Source organism: Puccinia triticina, chromosome 2A (assembly GCF_026914185.1).
Source record: "Puccinia triticina chromosome 2A, complete sequence".
Classification (NCBI taxonomy): domain Eukaryota; kingdom Fungi; phylum Basidiomycota; class Pucciniomycetes; order Pucciniales; family Pucciniaceae; genus Puccinia; species Puccinia triticina.
Genome location: NC_070559.1, coordinates 7,093,749 through 7,114,662, shown reverse-complemented (window position 1 = coordinate 7,114,662; position 20,914 = coordinate 7,093,749). Strand labels below are relative to the sequence as shown.

Here is a 20,914-nt window from a genome sequence, read left to right as displayed (position 1 = left end):
GAGGCAGAAGAGGGACTGACTAACTTTGCGCTTGTGTACATGGGCTGCAGGTTTATAATTGTACATATTTATCCAGCCTTTTTTGAACCATCTTTGGGCCTGTATCTGCAACTAAAAATTAACAGATTCTGTTTTGAAAATGGTTTTAAAAATATTACAATAAAATTTCAAAAACCATTTCACTACAAGAAAAAGTCAAGCAAGTGCCACCAGTTGACATGTGAGAGCTCTAAGGAATCTGGTGATGGAGCTTCAGCCTTTGTCATAGTTTGTCTTTGACCAAGCTTCAATGCACAGTCACTGTGCATGATGCACAGTGACTGTGCCAAAGAAAACTGATGTCTGCTCAAGTGGAGCTAGAATGGAAGTTACACAGGGGAATGCCTCATTTCAACTGCTGTCACTTGCCTGACTTTTTCTTGCAGTGTTTATAATTGGGCCCTGATCTGGTTGAAAAATTGGCACCTTGAGAATTCCATTGATTTTGACAACATCAAACTCACTTCTCAATACCCGGACCCAGGTGTCTGGCCGGATACAGTGTGTTTGGAAACCTATCCGTGATCCAACCAGGCCCAGTACCTATGGAGGCTCTGGAGCAACAATCTGGACAGAATTCCTGAAATTATGGTGAATTCGTCTCAAACTGGCCAACTCACCTGCCAAAGCGGCCAGGATGGCGCCTGCTGGCCAGGCATATCTGGCCATTCATGATGAGCGCAACCCACTGTCAAAACAGACAGAACAACAAAACCAACAAACCAGGCATGGAGATGCCATTATAGCCATATTCTGCTTTGTTCCTCCTTCCATCACAAATTGTCTGTATAAGCCACCATAGAAGGAGAAACAATTGTCTGTATAAGCCACCATAGAAGGAGGAACTAATGTGAAACTAATATGAAGTAAAAATGTGTCACTGATTGGTCATTGAAGGCTCTAAAGTGTTGTGCCAGTCATCAAAGGTACTCCACTCAAAGACTGATTTTACCGGTCATTGAGAGTACTCCTCACAAAGACTGGAGGGAGTACAAAATCCCCTTGATTTCCGGTCTATACCGGTCAACTGGGGAGGAGATAAACCTCTCAATGAACAGTCTATGTATACCGGTCATCGAATGAGTAGATAACCCCTTCAATTACCGGTCATGCCCGCCATTGAGGGAGTATGTAAATATCCCTCTCATGATCTGTTATGCCAGTCATTTTGGGGAGCTCTTGATGAGTGGTCTGGTCATCAAAAGCTCTGCTATTGAGGTACAAATGATGTACTCGCTCAATGACCATGGAAGACCTGTCATTGCCGCCGGTCATGGAGAGAATTTTGCTTTTAAACCTCTCGATGCCCGGCATAAACTGGTCATCAAGAGCTCGCCTTGATGACTGGCATAGTTTATGCCGGTCATCAAGAGCTCCCCTTGCTGATTGGCATAGTTTAAGCCGTTCATCGAGAGGTTTACGCACTCTCTCAATGACCGGTCTGCTCCGGTCATCAAAAGGTTGGTTAAGGTATGCCTTGGTTACAGCATGTACATGAGCCATGTGATTATCATGGAATCTTCTTTGGCACCCAGACATATTATTTGGCCAGTATGACTGGGGAATCATTACAGACTCTGTCAAATCTGGCCAGTTTGGCAGTGGAATCAATATTTGACCGCTGGATTCCAGTTTCAGATGGGGGGACTCGAAAATTTACACCAAGAATTAAAATTCTGAAAATCAAAAGATGTTGGCCGACAAGTCGGCTCCAAGCCTCCATAAGTACCTGGTAGAGTATCAGATCGCAGCCTTGTATATTCTGTTCAGCAGACATGATGAGGCGTGATTTGTTTATAAACCAGAATTTGGACTGAAGCAACAACTCGTTTTCCAATTGGCAGTTTGGTGCTCGGTCTCTACCATCCCACAACAACGTTAGGGCCCAATTATAAACCAGTTTTGGGATAATTTTGGGATTGTTTTCAAATAAGTTTGAAATCAAAAAAAGTTATCTTAATGGTGCAGATACAGGGGCCAAAACTGTTTCCAACCTGTTTCAAACCAAGTGTATATTATAAACCCACCACCATGCTGGATGAGTTTCTGGCGCAACTGAACGTAAGCCTCCAATACCAAAGGTTGCTCCGTTGGACAGTCGTCTGTCTTGCATGCGCCAAGACAATGGCAGCGACGGCAGAAGCCTTCCCAAGAACTTGGGGGGACAACCTGGGTCAGGAAAACTGACCACCGGTGTCTGCCGACTCTCCCTAGTCAATAGATACCCGTGAATCAGCCTTGAAGGCTGATTCTTGCGCGCAACATATACTGGTTCAACTGCAAGAGCCTGTAGCTCGCTCATTCTGCGAGCTACATATGGGGTCCCGGGCATCAATAGATGCACTTGAATCCTGGCTATCCAGCCATGGTGTCCGTTTTTAAATTACCCGCAAATCAGCCTTGATGGCTGTATCTTGCGCGAGTAAATATGCTGTGGCCTTTGGCGGGGGCAAGTACTGGTTAGGTGTATGGCGGGCATCTGCATGCTGAGCTGTAATCACATTCAAAACAGTATTGGTAATCCAGTTTTCCCCAAACCACCTCCCCGAGGTGGTTTGGGTTGTTTTGAGATTTTCAATTCTGAAAAAGTTAGCAAAAAGATCTTTCAAACTTATTTGAAAACAATCCCAATATTATCCCAAAACTGGTTTATAATTGGGCCCTTACTATTTCACAATTTGCACGAAGTAGTCGATGAATCAGATCGATGTGACCGTGCTACCATTACGATACATGTATTGCGATGGTTATTACAGTGCATTGTAATCAGCAAAAAATACCTGTATTTTGGAAATTTCTAGTATATCGCTGTGCCGATGCGCTACCGCTGCGATGAATCGGGTGCACCGATTTTTGCGCTACTGCTCGTATGCAGCGTCCTGATGAGCTTCTTGAAGCTGTGGATGCGAGTCGTCCGGGTTTGGATCACCCACCGAAACCGGCTGGGGAGGTGCGGGTGCGGTCCGTTGCCTCAACTCGTCGCGGCGCCGGAGGTTGGTTTGGTGGGCAGGCTTCCGGGCGTGCACCTTCCAAGACTTCGCGCCTCTGGCTCGGGGGCACACGTTACAGAAGTACAAATCACCTTCGAAGGTGTATTCTACACAGCGGGGCAAGAGACATCAGTTTGAATTTGAGGAGACGCCTCAAAAGGAGTGGGACACCGGACCTGATTCTGCTTGCTGCATGGCGGAGTTCTCAGGCTGGTCGGTTCGTCGGTGAATGGGCTTGGGGGCGGGTCGATCGATGGAGGGTGAGCGATAGCAGGGTCGGATTTGCGGGGTCGTATTGGACTATGAAAGCGGGTGGGTGTTGAAGGAGACGGTTTCACCTCACCACTCATGAGGTGGATGGGGTGGAACCGATGCGCTGTATATGATACAGCCCCTGAGGCATCTGGGTGAGGTGCGACCCTTGGGCTTGCTTGGCGACCCCGGGACACATCGCGGAGGCCTCAGGGCTGCCATCTTGACGGAGCCCGATGGCCTCGCCGCCGCTACGCCCGCAAGTACGCCCACTTGTTGGCGCCATGGGGCCGGATGCGACCCCAGAACGCCGGCAAGCTGACGCCCCGGATTACCCGTCAGCCCGCCCGGGCCGTCGCAGTGACACCCCACCGGGACGGCCCTATGGCGCCTAGCCTGGTGGTGCCCCCATGGCGTACATGAGGGGACGTCCATAAACGGTGGCGTCCCAGTGTACGACAGGAAGGGCGCCAGCGTGACTGGGGGTCATCGTGGCGCACTCCTTGGCGCCTGTACTGCGGGGGCGCCGTCTGGACGGTGAACTTTTATTCGATCTGCCCCGCTGTGTACATAACAGCACTTTTTTAAGATACGCTACTGGCCGCTGCAAATACATGTAGCGCAGCGGTTTCAGCATTGTTGCGAGGAACATCTTGCCACTTGGTGTTTCAACTGATAGTGACCAGGATTGGCGAATCAATTGTTCGACCGGCGTAGCTGTTGACTGGTTATCCCCTGCCGAGGTGCTCAAGCGTGATTCATTCAAAGTGACCGGCGCCGTTGCGACCACTTGGGTGGCAATGTGCCAGCATATAGAAGGCATCGGTTGTTGGCCCGTCGGTAGTTCTGGAAATAACCACATCCCTCAATGATTCAGGAGAATGGTTCCGTCCTCGCGAGTGAAGGGTGCTTGCGCAAGAGCCAGTCGACCGAGGCCTCATTCGCGCTTATAATAAGTTGTGTTGTTGGAAGGTTTTGAGACTCAGATCCTACTTCCTTTCTTTTATCGAAACATAAGCAATAGCTTCATCTCCAAGCTTATCCCAAGCAACCCACTCATTTTCTATATACGTTTAAATTAGCTATCCTAAACGGCGCTTTGGAAATCTTTCAGCTCGTGCAACCGTCACCCTGAGATCTCTAAGCGAGTCCTTCATTATACACATCATTCTTTTTGCTTGGTTTAACATGTTGTTGCACAACTTTCGTCACATTACTGCGGCCACTATTTTTCTGCTCTTTCCACAACTCGTTATTTACCAAGTGACTGGCGCAACTCTCGAACGGCGATTAGGCTCTGGGCAAGTAACAGCCCAGTGTGCACCAACGGGCACCCTGGTCACGCCCCAACATTGCGATGTGTAAGCAATTTCACTTCCAGCTTTACTTTTCCAAGTCCAATGCCGTCTGAAGTTGAGTTTGACTGAAACTTGGGACGCTGCTTGCAAATCAGTGCTGTCTTAACCTTGCCTTTTACGAACAAAAGGAGCATATTGAACACTCAAACAACTGTGACTTCTGTATTTAAATCATGCAAGGTATGTATCACCTAGATATTAGGGGGTTTTGAAGTTTAGTGCAGGCGACTAGTAGGAATCTTGGCTGCACAAAAAACTGTGTAGGTTGAGTTGCCAAATCTCATGCAAGTAGACTTTTAGCAGTTAACCTTACCAAGAATTTTTGGCAACTCAACATGCGTGGCTTTTGTGCACAGCGGCTTGCCAAAATTCTTGCAAGTTGCTTGCACTGAACTTTGAGTGCCACTTTTTGGGAAAACAATCGTTGATCTATTTCCCAATCCCACTGACGTTTACATAGGTCATTGTTGCTTGCGAGAAAAAAACACAAACGTAAGCCTATAATTCTCAATGAATACCAACGACCAGATCTTTGCGACATAATAACATCTTTTCAATGTTTCAAATCAACGGTCATTAGCACAAGTATGGCGCTCATAAGTAATAATCGTCAAAATGGTGGCTACACCCGACTCATCAACGAGTGTGGGAGAAACGTAAGCTCAAGTGTTTTAATTGAGAAAAGAAGTCTCTGAATGAGTGGTGTCACTTCTGATTCCGTTCGACAGGCAAGACCGGGGACAATCTTTTTTGATTCAACTTGCTCAGTCAGAATAACCAACGCCTGATCATAGGCAAGGGAAACTGGTCCAGACATTGCAAACTATCCCTTTCATATTGACAATGAGTCACCATTTACACTTAACAGACGCTACATACCCCTTCATTCAGCAATGATTTTGAGCAGAGCTTTTAAAATAGCTTGGAATCAGTGCGCCTGCAACAGTCCAAAACAAAGATTACCTTGCCTACTGGGGGATATAGGTGACTATCCCCAACCACCTGGTTGGGTTTTGGGGGATTCCATGGGCACCCCCCAAGAACGGAGCTGGGCGAGTTGCTGCATTGATTATATAGAACATCTAGATGCAGAGAGTCTTTAGAAAGACCAGCGAGTTAGTTGGAACGCAACACAAGACTGAGTTGAGACAACTATTGAGCACACCTGATGTGTGAGATGAGTTGAAACAGAAATGAGTAACTGAATGAAGAAAAGAGAAATAGAAAGTGGTAAATGATTACTATTTAGACTAACATTCAATTAGGTTTCATTTAGGTTTACAACTTTGAGTATTACTCCAGACTACATTGTACACCAGGGAAAAATCAGTAGTCACTAGATGACAACTGACATGACGCCTGCTCCAGTTGGCTATCCAGCCTCTAGTGCAATTTTCACCAGCTGCTCCTCAGCTTTGTCCCAGGCACAGCTGCTGCTCAGCCTTGGCCCAGGCCCAGCTGCCCCTCAGTTTTGGCACAGGACAAGCCACTGCTCAGCCTTTGCCTGAGCAAGAACGGGTGTTGATAAACGCACGCCTGTCCCCCGGGGGCACCACGCCTGTGGGACCGCACGCCCTTTATCAAGGGCATGCACGCCCCTGTATGGGTGTGCAAGTCGAAGGGCGTGCACACCCCTGTATGGGTGTGCAAGGGCGTGCACGCCCTGACACTGTGCCTGCTTGCCGGGAGCCCCTAGGCGGGAAGGTGAAAGTGTACAGATCCCACCTCGCCAAGAGCCTCTCAGAGAGCAGGTATACATGCACCTGCCCGCCGAGGGGCTCTCGGTGAGCAGGCTCGGTGGGTAGGTGTATGTATCCCTGCTCGCCAAGAAGGATAACTCTCGACAAGCAGGTATACAAACACCTGCCCGCCGAGCCTGCTCACCGAGAGCCCCTCGGCGGGCAGGTGCATGTATCCCTGCTCGCCAAGAGAAATCCTTGGCGAGCAGGCATACAGTTCCCACCTCGCCGAGAGCCTCTCGGCAAGCAGGTATGGTGTTGCAAGCGCGTCTGGGCACATACCCAACTCCCGCTTGGCCGAGTGCCTTTGGGGGTTGGGTATGTTCCCAGCGGGCTTGATTGGGCAGGTTGCGCGGGGGGCAGAGCTTGGCACACAGCCAAGTCCCGCTTGGCCGAGATCAAGCTCTGGGCCAATGGGATCTGTCACTTGGCATGCAACACGCCGGTCATCAGACGCCGGCCCTTGTCTCTGCCTTGAAAGGCAAGAACAACGAATCCTTGAGGAGGGGAAATGTTTTCCCTTCTTGACATCGCACATTGGACATTAACAAGGGAGCTTTTCCTTCTTGATGGCCGGTCTGTAGGCTGGTCATTGGGGAGGAAAGACTCCCTTCGCGGTGGGCAATACTAAGTCTTGTATCAATCATCAAGAAGGGAGTCTTCCCTTCTCAATGACCGGTTTGTAGACCAACCATTGAGGAGGGAAACTTCTCTCCTTGATGGCCGGCACAGCGTTTGGGGTGCGTGGCACCCTTGCTTGAAATTGGCCCAGCGGGGCTTTGTGCCGAACCCCGCCCACTTTGCAATATGCCAAGCGGGGGTTGGACGTGTGCCACCCATGCTTTGGGATCGGCCAAGCTGGCTTTAGGGTCGGCCATGCGCTTGGCCTTTTTTCGGCCAAACTTTGGTGAGTGCCCAGACGGGCTTGCAACACCATATATATACACCTTCCCGCCGAGCCTGGTCACCGAGAGCCCCTCGGCGGGCAGGTGCATGTATACCTGCTCGCCGAGAGAAATCCTTGGCAAGCAGGCATACAGATCCCACCTCGCCAAGAGCCTCTCGGCGAGCAGGTATACTTGCACCTGCCCGCCGAGGGGCTCTTGGCGAGCAGGCTCGGTGGGCAGGTGTTTGTATACCTGCTCGCCGAGAGTTATCCTTCTTGGCGAGCGGGGATATGTATGCCTGCTTGCCAACGATTTCTCTCGGCGAGGTGGGATCTGTATGCCTGCTCGCCGAGGATTCCTCTTGGCAAGCAGGTATACATGCACCTGCCCGCCGAGGGGTTCTTGGTGAGCAGGCTCGGCGGGCAGGTGTATGTATACCTGCTCGCGGAGAGGATCTCGGCGAGGTGGGATCTGTATGCCTGCTCGCCAAGGATTTCTCTCGGCAAGCAGGTATACATGCACCTGCCCGCCGAGGGGCTCTCGGTGAGTAGGCTCGGCGGGCAGGTGTTTATATACCTGCTCGCCGAGAGTTATCCTTCTCGGCGAGCAGGCAAGGCTCTTGGCGAGCAGGTATACATACACCTACCCGCCGGCCTGCTCACCGAGAGCCCCTTGGCGAGCAGGTGCATGTATTCCTGCTCTCCGAGAGGCTTTCGGCGAGGTGGGATCTGTACCTGCCCGCCGAGGGGCTCTCGGCGAGCAGGTATACTTGCACCTGCCGGCCGAGGGGCTCCCGGCGAACAGGCACGGTGTGGGGGCGTGCACGCCCTCGCACGCCCATACAGGGGCGTGCATGCCCTTTGACTTGCATGCCCTTGATAAAGGGCGTGCGGTCCCAGGCCTGGTGCCCCCGGGGGACGGGCGTGCGTTTATCAACGCCCGTTCTTGCTCAGGCAAAGGCTGAGCTGTGGCTTGTCCTGTGCCAAAACTGAGGGGCAGCTGGGCCTGGGCCAAGGCTGAGCAGCAGCTGTGCCTGGGACAAAGCTGAGGAGCTGCTGCTGAAAATTGCACTAGAGGCTTCAGCTGTGACAAAATGGGCACTGAGCTCTGTGCCAGCCAGCCCTGCACTAGCAGATGGAGTAGCTTGGGAGCTAAAACTGTGAGATTTCAATTGACTAAGAGTTTATTTCATCAGAATTGGGTTTACAAAGAAACTAGTGGTTTGTTAAGAAATAGAAACAGGTTTGGCTCTTACCTAAGAGCAAGGGTAGATATGCTACTAGTAGAAGACAAACAGTCTTTGTAGATGAGGTGCGCGTTAGACACAAGCGTAGCGGTGACAACAAGCAGCAAAGAGGCAAACCTTTGTAGATGAGGTGCGCGTTAGACACAAGTGTAGCGGTGACAACAAGCAGCAAAGAGGCAAACCTGAGGACGGTGAGTCAAGAGACAAAACGGTGAGTAGGTGAACAGTTGAGGAGTGTTGAATTACTTAGGCACACCTTTGTAGATGAGGTGCACGTTAGACACAAGCGTAGCGGTGACAACAAGCAGCAAAGAGGAAAACCTAAGATGAAGAGGACACAACATGAGAACAGATTAGGAACCGGGGGAGAAAAGATAGGAAACGGACCTGAGGACAGTGAGTTGAGAGACAAAACGGTGAGTAGGTGAACAGTTGAGGAGTGTTAAGGAAAAGGGGAACTAGAACACTAGACACAACTTTTAAGTACACTACTTAGGGTTCAAACTACATAGACTGCGGACAACATGGGACTATCACTAGATACACATGACTAAGCAGACCGGATTAGAAAACCGTCCAATAACTAGACTGTGTTAGAAACAGCGAGAGGTTACGAGTAAGAGTGAAAGGAGAAAAAGCAGAGCGCAAATGAAATGTTTTGGAGCTTTTAAGTGTTTTTAAGAGGAACTTTGAAGAAGAGAATTATTGCTAGTGAATGCGCAAGTATTATTCAGAGAAAGAGAGAGTTTGGACAAGTCTTGGTTCGGGACACAGAGTGGAAGATAGATTGTGATCGCTGATTGAAACAAACAGAGTCCTAAGTGATTAGGGGATTTGCTTAGTGCTGTCTGGTGAATTCAATGGCAAATGGTAGCTTGAGTTAGTTCATTGGCCAAACCAAGAGGCTGCTTTTATAGCCAAGATTCTCTGTGCTTACAGGTACAAAGTCCGCAAGGACAAGCATCCTTTCTCACTGATAAATCAGGGTTCAGGGTTTGTTTGCGCCACATCCGGTAAGACAACGGGGCTTTGGGCTGAAACAATGCCTGCTAAAGCTGCGGTAACAAAAGATGTGAGTTGTATCACTGCAAGAAAAACTCTAGAAACTGCTTGCAGTTGAGATGCAAGATCTCAAGGCAAGCTGTGCCTCATGCAAGAATCATGCACTGGTTGATTCAATTTCCATGCACATTGCATAATTTATGCAAGAGTGAGTCTAAGGTACAAAAAACTGAGTACAGGCTCCAAAATACTGAGTTGAAACCTGTGCAAATTCCTCTTTCATGTGAAAATTCCCCTTTCATGTGAAAATTCCCCTTTCATATGAAAATTCTCCTTTCATGTGCACATACCCCTTTCATGTGCACATACCCCTTTCATGTGCACATACCCCTTTCATGTGCACATATCCCTTTTTTATGTATTCACCCCTTTCATAATGTGTACATATCCCTTTATGTGCACATACCCCTTTCATGTGTGTGCATCCCTTTCATGTGTCTGCATCCCTTTCATGTGCATGTATCCCTTTCATGTACATGTATCCCTTTCATGTGTGTGCATCCCTTTCATGTGTGTGTATCCCTTTCATGTGAATGTCTATTCCCTTTCACAATGTGTACATACCCTTTCATCATGCTTTCATGACCCTTTCATGTTTACATGTCCCCTTTGAGTTTTTTACATCCTTTTCAACCCTTTCATCATTCAGGTTTACATACCCCTTTGACGTTTACATATCCCTTTCATGTGCAAATACCCCTTACTGCACATACCCCTTTCATGCATACATACCCCTTTCATGCATTCATACCCCTTTCATCATGTGTACATATCCCTTCTATGTGTTAATACACATTTTCACATTCCCCTTTCATGCGTACATATTCCTCTCATATGTACATATCCCTTTCATGTGTACATACCCTTTTTATGTTATTCTGGCTGGATTCAATGGCACATGGAGTGTTTTCTAAAAGCAAATAGAAGGGTGCTCAGGGGGATGCTCATTTGCAAGGTTGAACATTTGTCTCAGCCTACTGCATGAGCACTACAGCATGTAGTTAAGCATTGAGATGCCGGGCCCAAACAAGGTACACACTGAAGGTGCACCAGCATGGAATTTGGGTGCTTGACTCCAGCTTGAGCTGAGGCTTGATTCAAGCTTTCTGCATCTCAACTGCAAGCAGTTTCTAGAGTTTTTCTTGCAGTGTATCATATTAGTTTGGGATTTCAAACTGGTTTGTCCCCAGCTTGGTCTTTCCCAAAAAGGAACACTTCCAGCTGAGGAAACGGGTTGCTTCCAAATCCGTAATCTGACAAAAACCAGAGCTGTGTTATGTCAGTTGTCATCAACTGACTACTTTTTTTTCCTGGTGGTAATTTATACTGATGGATCATACAACACGGTGAAAAGTGGATCTGGTGCAGCCATATTCCCCAACCTCAACCTTGCACTGTCAATGTCTCTAGGGATAAATCCTCTCTTCTCAAATCATGAATGTGAGGCAGTTGGTGTGGTTCTAGCATTCAAACTCACAGAAAAGGCATGGGGGATGTGTACAGTAAGCCACCCAATGTGTTCATTCTCAAGGATTGGGGTCTTACACCGCTTGGAGAACTGTGGTTCAGCAGAACCAGGACAGTGGAGGACTTCCTGTGTAATCTGGGAACCCCACAGATGTTGGTTTAGACCCAAAAAGTCTAGATTTTCCCAGGGAAATCCAGCTTTTTGGGCTCTAGATCACTTCTGGGAGACCTGCAGATCTTGACAGGAAGTCAGTATCTCTTCCCTGAATTCTTTGAAATTTGGTGCATAACTCCCTGCTGACTTGCATCTTCATTGAGTCTGGTACCCTGGCCATGAGGAAACTTGTGGCAACAAGGCAGCCAACCTTCTTGCCAAATTACAAGCAGCAGATAGGAATGGAAACCAGCAATTACACCCTAGCGCATCCAAGCTCACAACACACCTCAAAAACCAACTCTTTACCCCTTCTTGCAGGGAACTGAGAAAAAGAATTTCCAATCAGCATTGATTAACCAAATCCAAGCTGGCCACTTGCCTAGGACCCCTGAGAGCCCCAACTAAGCCGGCTTATGTACAATATAGCAAACCCACTTTTTTTTGAAAATGATGCTTTTGTAATTGGCCAGAGATGTAGTGGTTCAGCTTTTTTTTGGCCAGGGATACTTATGCACTTCAAATCTTTTTGGGCCTTTTTAAAATCAACATAATTATGATACTTAAGTTATCTAAATTGTAGTTATTCTACATTTTATGTGTATGCAGGGTTGCATGAGCACAACCTGTTGCAACTGGTTTCAACAAAAAAATCTACTAGCACTTTTGCCCTCTTCACCTGCCTTTGCACAGATGTTGCAAAAACACTTAACAAAGTTTCTAATGGCACTAATTTCAGTCTCTTCTGTAGCACTATGAAATGCTCCTTATGTGGGACATCTAAATGTTGACTTTTCTCCTGAAAAAATTAATACTGATGCAATACGAGCTAAAAAAACCTGGTTTCTGCATGTATCCAAAATCTGTTCTTCCTTCGTAAAAGTAGGCTTAGCTGAGGCTCTCCAGTGTCCTACTAGTACTTGCCTCTCAACAATTACCTTCAAGGTCAAAAGAAGACTCGACCCTACCTGCCCCGCTGGCCGGGAAACATCCATCTTTTTGACTTTTGCCCCAAGTACCGACACCCCCAACAGGACCTCATCTGGAAAGCCACATCAAAGAGACTGAAGGTCTCAAACAAGCGACGTCTACTCCTACACCTTCCAAAGGCACATGGCATTGTTTTTACATTCATTGTGAAACCAATCGCATCAAGTTCCTGGATTAATTTTTAGAAATTCCTTGTCCTTTCCTCTTATTTCCCTCTGGTTAGACAGTGTTGGTTGCCCCGTATCTCTCTGGTATTGACTACCTCTGACTGTTAACTGCCTACCTCCTCTCTGTTGAATCTACCTAGTCCGAAACTGGGGTTTAATAGTGTGCAATACTCATGGCGAAATTACACTCAAAAAAAAAAAGGCTAGTACAGTGATCCACAGGGGATTGGAAACCGTTATGAGAGGGAAAAGGAGATAGGAGCAAGAAATCATGATCGTTCACCGCGGAGGCGACGAGCAAGTTGGATATCCTTGGGTTGGATAGTCACACGCTTAGCATGAATGGCAGCCAAGTTGGTGTCTTCGAACAAGCTGTTCGCATGAGGGTAAATGACAAGTCAGATTGGAAGATAATCGGGTAATGAAGCAATACATGCTTACGATACAAGGTAGGCCTCAGCGGATTCCTGTAACGCCCCAATTGCGGAAGACTGGAATCGGAGCTGACAAGGGAAAGACACGGAGATAAGTCAAATGACCAAGTGGGATGAATAGTGCACAGGGAAAGACATACATCAGTCTTGAAATCCTGAGCAATTTCTCGAACGAGACGTTGGAATCTGTGTGAAGCAACCGAACGACGAAGAGCAGAGAGTGGGGAGAGTGGCGGTTTGCGGGGTGACGGCAGGAAAGGATACGCGAGTTGATGGTCAGTTCAGTTGCAGATGAGTAGTGGAGGCAAGAGGGATGTGTAGGGTGAAGAATGACATACGGGAGTTTACGAATGAGGAGCTCGGTCGACTTCTGGTATCTTCGGATTTCACGAAGAGCGACGGTACCGGGTTTGTATCGGTGAGGCTTCTTGACACCGCCAGTAGCGGGCGCCGACTTACGGGCGGCCTTGGCAGCGAGTTGCTTACGAGGAGCTTTACCTCCGGTGGATTTACGGGCAGTTTGCTGTGGTGAGGGGTGATGAACGAAAGGAGAGGGACAAGGATATGTAAGTATATGTATGAAGCTGACTTGGTATGGTGGGGAGGGGTGGTGAGTGTGCTGAGACAGAAGTAAGCGACAGGCGGACGGGTGCTGTGCAAATCGCTCAGGGTGTAGACTGTGATTAGTGGAAGGTGTGTAGTGTACTATTAGTTGTGACGAGAGCGGGGCTGGGTCCTCCAGAAGAGTAGTAGCGGGGAAAAGCAGACATGAAGGGAGATGTAGTCGGGGTGTACGTGAGCGATTCCGAGGAGGAGCGAGACGACGGCTGAAGCGCTTCTCGGAATGCGATTGCTGACATCTCAGGTACACAGGGTGCAGTACATGATGAGGGGACATGGGACATGAAGTGGGACGAAGGAGAGGATGGAAAAGGAAAGAAGAGTGGTAACGGGAGCAGACGAGGAGAGGAGGTCTCCCGGGATGGAGGGTAGCGAAGAAACGACTGGATGGGCCGAGTAAGGAAGCGATGAGAGGAAAAGAGACTGACCTTAGTTCGGGCCATTTGTTGGTTAGGACAGGTAACAAACGGTTTTTTAGGATGAGGTTGGGTGGATGAACGGAATAAAAGGAGGACTGGGAGGAAGCAGAGATGGGGCGGGGAGGGAGAGGAGAGGAAGAGGGAAGGGTTTTTAAGTCGATGTGGGCTCTCGCTGAAGGGGGGCGGGCTATGCTGAGCTGGAGCGAATCTTTGTGTTGGGTTGGTTGCTGCAAAACCAAGAGCCTTGCAACCGCTTCAGCTCCGGCTCCAGTTGCTGTTGCGGCTCTGCTCCGCGAGTTTTTTACCGAGTCCTGTTGTCCCCTCAGTTGTGCACTTCGCCACTGCAGCAGGCAGGGCGGCTTCTGAGCCTCCTGCTTGCTCAAGTCGGGCCATGCCTCAACAGAGCCCCTGATCACTCCCCGGTCTGCAGCCAGGCACCCCCAGAGCCTCCCAGAGCTCATTCAGATCCTCCTCAATGAGACTCCTTGTCTTCAGATCTGCCTCAGCATGTCTGCTTCGATCCGGCACCTGGCGACTGTGACTGCTGACCACTGCTGACCAATCAGTTCGGCCCGGGACCCGCGTATCAGATTCCTTCGGTCACAAAGGCTACTATGGATTTACCGGATCCAGTCGGCGCGCACAATATGCGCATACTTCTGGTTGGTTGTCAGGGCGGTTTCTGAATCCTGAATGGTGATTGGTCAGAAAGTTAAACGCCAAAACGCGCGTGTGGCTGCTGAGACAGAAGCTGTGAAAGGTGTCGGAAAGCTGATCCCTAAGGTCAAAACCTGTGAACCTGGCGATTAATCTCAAAAATGGCATTCAAGCCTGTTCCAGTTCAGGCCAAAATGAAGCATCACCACAACCCATTTCTGAGCCTGAAAGTGAATAATTTCAACAAGTTGACCCTCCTGAGTCCTTGATGTTGCTTTTTTGGTATAAAAAGAGCTACACACCACCATTGAAGCCCATGGTTCAAGTCCTCACTGCGTGCAAAAACAGTTCATGACTGCACTACAGGTTGTGCAGCCATGTTGCAAATCATGACAGACATGTGCCATGAACTGTCAGGATTACATGATAGGTTGTGTCATGAGAGTGACAGGTCTGTGAACCCCTCTGCACAGTCACTGCGTATGTGACATGTACCCCACATATGATACTTACATGTTGTCTGCATGAAAAGGAGACCTGTGAAATTATAGGTCCTCCATATCATGTGGTGCTGACAGGAGAGTGTAACCTGTCCTGCAGACATGACTTGTTTTTGCATGTGGTGCCTAAGGCTACCTCAGCCTACAACACACCTATAGACTGGTCAGACCCTAAATTAACTAGCTGGTCCCTCTATATTGGAGGGGGGACCCTGTCCCAACAGGGGCCCTTCAAAGGAGGGACTTGTGCTCTATATCAAGCCCATGGGCAGAGAATTAGAAAAATGTCATCCTTCAATCCTCTCTGGCTGCACCATTTTCAATTGGGTAATTATTTTTTGGGGCAGCAAAATATGTACAAGGTCAGGGAAAGTCTGTTCATTTTTTTCTCTAAAATTTAGGGCCTTGGGTGCTCCTTGAGTTCCCATTTTGTGACTGCTGCGTGTTCCACTCCATCCTGTACTCATTTTTCACTGCACAGAATCTGAAATAAGTGATGTTACAGCTCTGGTTGCAGGTCAACAATGGAGGTTGAGGATGTGAAAGATATGTAGAACAATGGGTGCAGCTTGGGCTATCCCAGAAATGAAAACTAGTGCTAAAATGCTTCAGACACCCTACTGTGAGATTGAATTTACAAAATTCCCCACCACAACAGCTAATTCTTGACTCCTGCAGGGTTGACATAGCTAAATCCCTCCTTTGGAGTGTCCCTGTGGGACAGTGTGGTGATTTATATTGGCAGGTGTGGTAGAATGTCCACTCGGCAATAGCGCAGAGCAGCTGAGCGCAGAGTGTGCACCGGTGAAATAAACACTGAGGATGATGTCAGAAAAGCACTCTACAAAAGCTTACAGAAAGCTGTACATGGTGTGGTGGTCTGTCTTGTGGTCAGCTATTCAGGAGCATCATCTCTGCCCTCCGCAAGATCAGCAGGATTCTCAGCAAGACTCAAGATCAACACTCACCCCCCCCCCCAAGACCTCAAGATCCTCAAGACTTCAAGAATGCCTCATTTCCCCCATTTCTTCTCACTCTCAAAAACTCCGCCTCCTTTAAGATTCTTCCTTCTCCTTCCACCTCTTTCTATACTCCTTTCATTTTTCTTGGTCTTAACACAGTGTCAGCATGTGCTGTGGGTTTATTCTCTGTTTTGTTGGTGGTTCCCTGATTGTTTTGAGTGTTCCTGTCTCTTCTTTCATATTTTCCTTTCTTTTCTCTGGCTCTTCTCTTTCTGTGTTTCCTTATTTCTTTGTGTTGTGTTCTCTTTTCCTGCTTCTCTTGTCTGTTGTGTGTGTGTCCGCGCGTGTACTTGTACACCCCGGATGCAAAAATTTGAAGGAGCTCCAGATTGACTCCGGAGATCCTTTGAAGTTCCCGCCTGCAAGGTGCAGACGTATTGGTTGGGTCAAACTGGCCTTTCAAAGGGACTCCAAAGTCAAATCCCCGAGTCCTTTGAATCCATTTTGGAGTTAACTCAAAGTGGATATCCCCTTAGAGTTCTCTCCAAACTAGACTTCAGAGTCCAGTTGGAAAAAATACCAAGGAATCTCAAAGGACATTGGAAGTCAAATGACTTTAAATGTCCTTTGAGTGCCAAATTCAAATAATATTCAAAAAAAAATATTGGATATCATTTGAATATTATTGATCAAGTGGGACCTTCTGGGCCCACTTGCTTTCTCAAATGCTCCTCAGCCCGGCTCACCCCCACACATTTGGGACCCATCCAGACCAGCGCATTTTACCAGTTGTTACTCGGATTGGTACATACATATTTTTTGTATTTAATCTATTTAAGCAATAATCATAAAAAACACTTTTCAAAGCATGCTAGGGAAGCTTTAATATAATAAATGAATCGTGTATCTGGTAGTGTAGACTAGGGAGAGAGGAGGGGAGAGAAGAGAGAAAGGATGTGAGAGATCAAGATATAGGGAGCTGATAATGATTTACTCTTTGGATCTCGGGCCCAGGCCTCAATCAAGCTGATTTGGGATGGCAGCTATGAAGCCAAGCTGCAAAACCAGAAACTTATCTGCGTACCTACGCACATATTGCTCAGACTATCATTAGGGCAAGGGTTGGGAGCTTCTTGCCTAGTTAGGGCCCACTATTGGACTTTGGACAAACTTGTAGGAAGACTTCAATCACGGTCCCAGCGGACTCGGCCAATCAGGAATGTGTTTTGAGAGGGAGGGAGGAGATGGTGGGAGGAGCATCTTCAGCAAGGAACAGGTGGGAAAGAGGTGTTGGGAGTCTGTTTCCGATTGAAGTCGGAAAAAAAAGGCAGCTGCTGCGGACTGCGGCCCACTGCAATGTACATTGCAAAATGTTGGGACCAGAGAACTCAATGGGTCAGCTTTGATTGATTTTTGAAAATCATTCGAATATCCTTGGGTGGGGAACCCTGAGGATGACACTTGAATATCCTCCAAATGCCCTTTGAAAGACATTTGATGGAGCTGGTTTCTCCACCGAAGGCCTTTCAAAGGGCAATCGGAGTTGAACTCCAAAGAGATGATCTAGTGAAACCCGCTAGTTGGGAGGGTTTTTTCCGGATAAATTCATGCTTTCAAAATTCATCCAAAGTTTTTCCCAAAAATTGGGAAAATCTTTGGATGACTTTCAAAAGCTACTTGAGCAAGGGCACTTCAATTGTTTTTCGAATGTAACCGCTCCCTTCAAAGGTCACCCAAAGGAAAACTTTAAAAGTGCGTCCGGGGTGTAGCCCGCGGAGGATATGATGGAATACATGTGACAGGTCGCCTCCCGGAGTCCAAGCTTGTGGAGCTTGGAGGAAGGGAGCGGCATGGCATTCTGATCCCCAGAATACGGACCATCAAAGGGTTTATTGATCAAAATCATCAGAGCTCAGCTTGCCAATCTTCCTTCATCCCGAGTTCCTAGATCCTTTCCTTCCCTTCCTTGAGATCACCTCCCTCCCCCTTTATCAACAACAAAACAACCACCGCCAAGGATCCAAGCCCCCGGCGAACATCTCAAAACCACCCCCAGCCACAAAGTTATCCTCAATCTCTTTCTGTGCGCATCCTCATGGACCACCAACCCAAAGGGCAGCTCAACAGCACCTTCCCCTCACACAACTGCCACTGCCTAGCATGGACAGGAGTCCCTCAGCAGACGGAATACACGGATTGGAGGAAACAAATTGTGGATCAAGGAACTTGGAGCGGATAGACAGTATTGGACTGCGGCAGACTAAACTCGTGGACTGATAGCAGCGGCGTGTCAGCAGGTGAGCCAAGGCAGCCAAAGCGGGTGGAGCTGGGGTGGAGGCGTGGGTGAGAGACTGACTGACGGGGGCTAGACAGAGGGTGTGGGAGGTCAAGTGTTGGAGAGGAGTGGAGTCTGAGACAATGTTGTGCGGGAAATTGGGCGGAGCTGACGGACTAGTGCGGGAAAGTGTTGGATCTGCAGGATTGGGTGGTGGTTCACGGTTTCTCTTCTCTTTTCTTTTTCCATCATCTTAACTCATCATTGTACAAATAACTTACAGATGTACTAGAGTATTAAGAAGAGTTTTAAGTGTGTTGGATTTCTTCCTCACTTCCTTCTGCCTCTCTTACTTGTCACCGTTCCCCCTTCCTGACTCACTTCATTCTCTCTGTCCTTATCTGATCTTTTACTCATGATGCTCACCTTTTAGAATAGGTCATGTATGCTTTCTCTACTAGCCATGTGACATTGATCCCTGCCTAGACTGGTCTGTTGGACTTTCCTCTCTACTGTGTTATCTCTTGCGCACAAGATCTGTTTGTGTAGTTTGAATGTCACCCAATTCCTCTCTCTATTTCTTCCATTGAGTTCCATCACCTTCTATTCATTCCATGTCATATTCATTGTTATCCACAACCACAACTTGATGCCTTGTACTTAGTCTACTTAACCTTAGCCTAGTTTGAGCAATCAAGTCTCTATTGGTTCTCCTCTCTTTTTGCTGTGAGATTACATGCCCAGGTGAATAGAACAAATCTCATAAAATGAGAAAGGTTCTGGGATCTAAATCAGCTGCGGAAACAGGTAAGCAAAGCAAACCTTTTTCCGCAGTCCTACTAGCTGTCATCAGTCAGTCTCTCACCAGTGCCTCGACCCCAGCTCCAACCACTGGTGAAAACCACTTCAGCTGCCCTAGCTCACCTGCTGATGCACTGCTTCTATCAGTCCCTGCGTTTAGTCCACCAGAGTCCATCCCTACCCATCCGCTGCCCAATCCAAACTCCAGAGTTGGCAATCTGCCTATCATCTAATCTGTGTACCTGCAACTTTCCGTAAGGTTGCCTGTTGTGCTTTTCTGACATCATCCTCAGTGCTGATGTCACCAAACGCAACCTGAGCTCAGCTGTTTGTGCATTCCCGCCTGCACTATTGCCAATTGGAAATTCTACCACACTTGCCAACATAAATCACTACACCACACATGAATGCAGGTCACTTTGCATAACACAATTTGGCGGGGACACTTGCAAGTCGGCATTTAACATTTTAGTTGAAAACTGGCTTGCCTGCCATGCAATTTGGCTCATCCTGCCTGTCAGCTAGGGTTGTTGAAGCCAAATTTTCAAATGGGCCGCGCCTAGGGGCGCCAGTTTAGCGCCCAAAGGATGGCGCCTTTGGCTAGCGCCGCCCCGGCGAGCTTGGCGCCGCCTAGTTTTAACTATTTTTCAGTCACATCACATATTTAGTTGACATGTACATTAAATTTAATTACATTGGGCAGCTCAAGAAGCAAAAAAAAGATGAGGGAGTGAATTGAGATTCAAACCCAAAGAGAGTTTGGGTCCCAGTTGCAATTGGCCAGGTTTTTTTGGATGGTTTCAAGGTTGATCACTTCTTCAGACGGTTGAGGTGGGTTTTCCCACGCGTCAAAATCAAAGATGGTGTCCATGAAAGCACCGTCCTGTGCAGCAAATACCTGAATTTGCTCTTCAGTAAAGAACCCGGATTCAAATTCATCTAATTCTCCCAGAGTGAGAAATGCATCACAGGTCTTCATGTTTTCAAGTACAGAGTCTTTTGTACTGTTTGTTTGATTAATTTTTTTCTAGGTTCTAGTAATTTATTGCCGTTCATGAGAAGTTGAAGCATAAGTTGGGCCATCATTTTCAAGGTGATGGGTGACATTTGATTTTGAGATTTAGTTTTGATTGCCCTCATGATGGAGAATAACCCCTCAACTCCGGCAGCATGGGGAACAACTTACAGTATGCCAATGGCTAGATTCTTCAAAGCACTTGAATTGGGTGTTTAGGGAATTGTAAGCCAGTAATTCAAAGGCTGATTGAATGTCTTTGAGCTGTAAGGGGAGAGCAAGTTGTAATAATGATTTGTTGCATCTTGTAGAGTCAAAGCTTCACCTCGGGTCAACTTCCAGTCCTTTGCAAGACAGAGGAGCATTTGACCAACATTAGAAAGAGTGTTTTTCTTTGATACTGCAACTCAGTGGTAGCTAGGGTGGAGGAAAAATGCAACAAGATAGATATCTTCATGGTAGATATTGGTTTGTGATTCAAGTGTGTCAAGGCAGTGTTGTTTGAAAGGCTCAAAGCGCAAGTATACATCCACATCTCTGATGGTCTTGCAGGCAATCAGAAGCTCTTTCCAGATTTTGAAAAGATTGTTATCTGCTTGTTCCAAGGTCCCAATCGCATCCACGACAGGCTTCAGAAGGCTGACAACAATTTTGTTTGCAGTGAAGTGATCACAATTCTTGATGACTTGGATGACAGTGTTTGGCATCAAAGGGGTATTGACTAAAGGGTCTGAAAGTAAATCAAGACATTTTTGGAACCCAAGCTCATGTGTATGAACACCCAAGAAAACCTTGGCCATCAAATACCAACAAGTTCCACACAGAGTTTGGAGATTGTGCTTGACTCCGTTGGTTTTTTGCCACATAGTAAGATGTTTA

At 47.6% G+C, this 20,914-nt stretch overlaps 2 protein-coding genes across 2 annotated transcripts; both read right to left on the bottom strand.

The window, feature by feature from the left end:
• Positions 1-2,897: 2,897 nt before the first annotated feature.
• Positions 2,898-3,567, bottom strand: PtA15_2A760 (uncharacterized protein; the record flags this gene model as incomplete). Its single annotated transcript, XM_053166814.1, has 2 exons — positions 2,898-3,136; positions 3,399-3,567. 2 exons carry the CDS (start codon positions 3,565-3,567, stop codon positions 2,898-2,900), a joined length of 408 nt encoding a protein of 135 aa, XP_053017998.1.
• A 9,053-nt stretch (positions 3,568-12,620) lies between these two features.
• Positions 12,621-13,645, bottom strand: PtA15_2A759 (uncharacterized protein; the record flags this gene model as incomplete). The annotated part of the gene is made up of 6 exons (XM_053166812.1): positions 12,621-12,723; positions 12,793-12,854; positions 12,926-12,971; positions 13,124-13,308; positions 13,375-13,462; positions 13,554-13,645. The coding sequence occupies 6 exons, from the start codon at positions 13,643-13,645 to the stop codon at positions 12,621-12,623; spliced, it is 576 nt and encodes a 191-aa protein (XP_053017997.1).
• Positions 13,646-20,914: the final 7,269 nt, after the last annotated feature.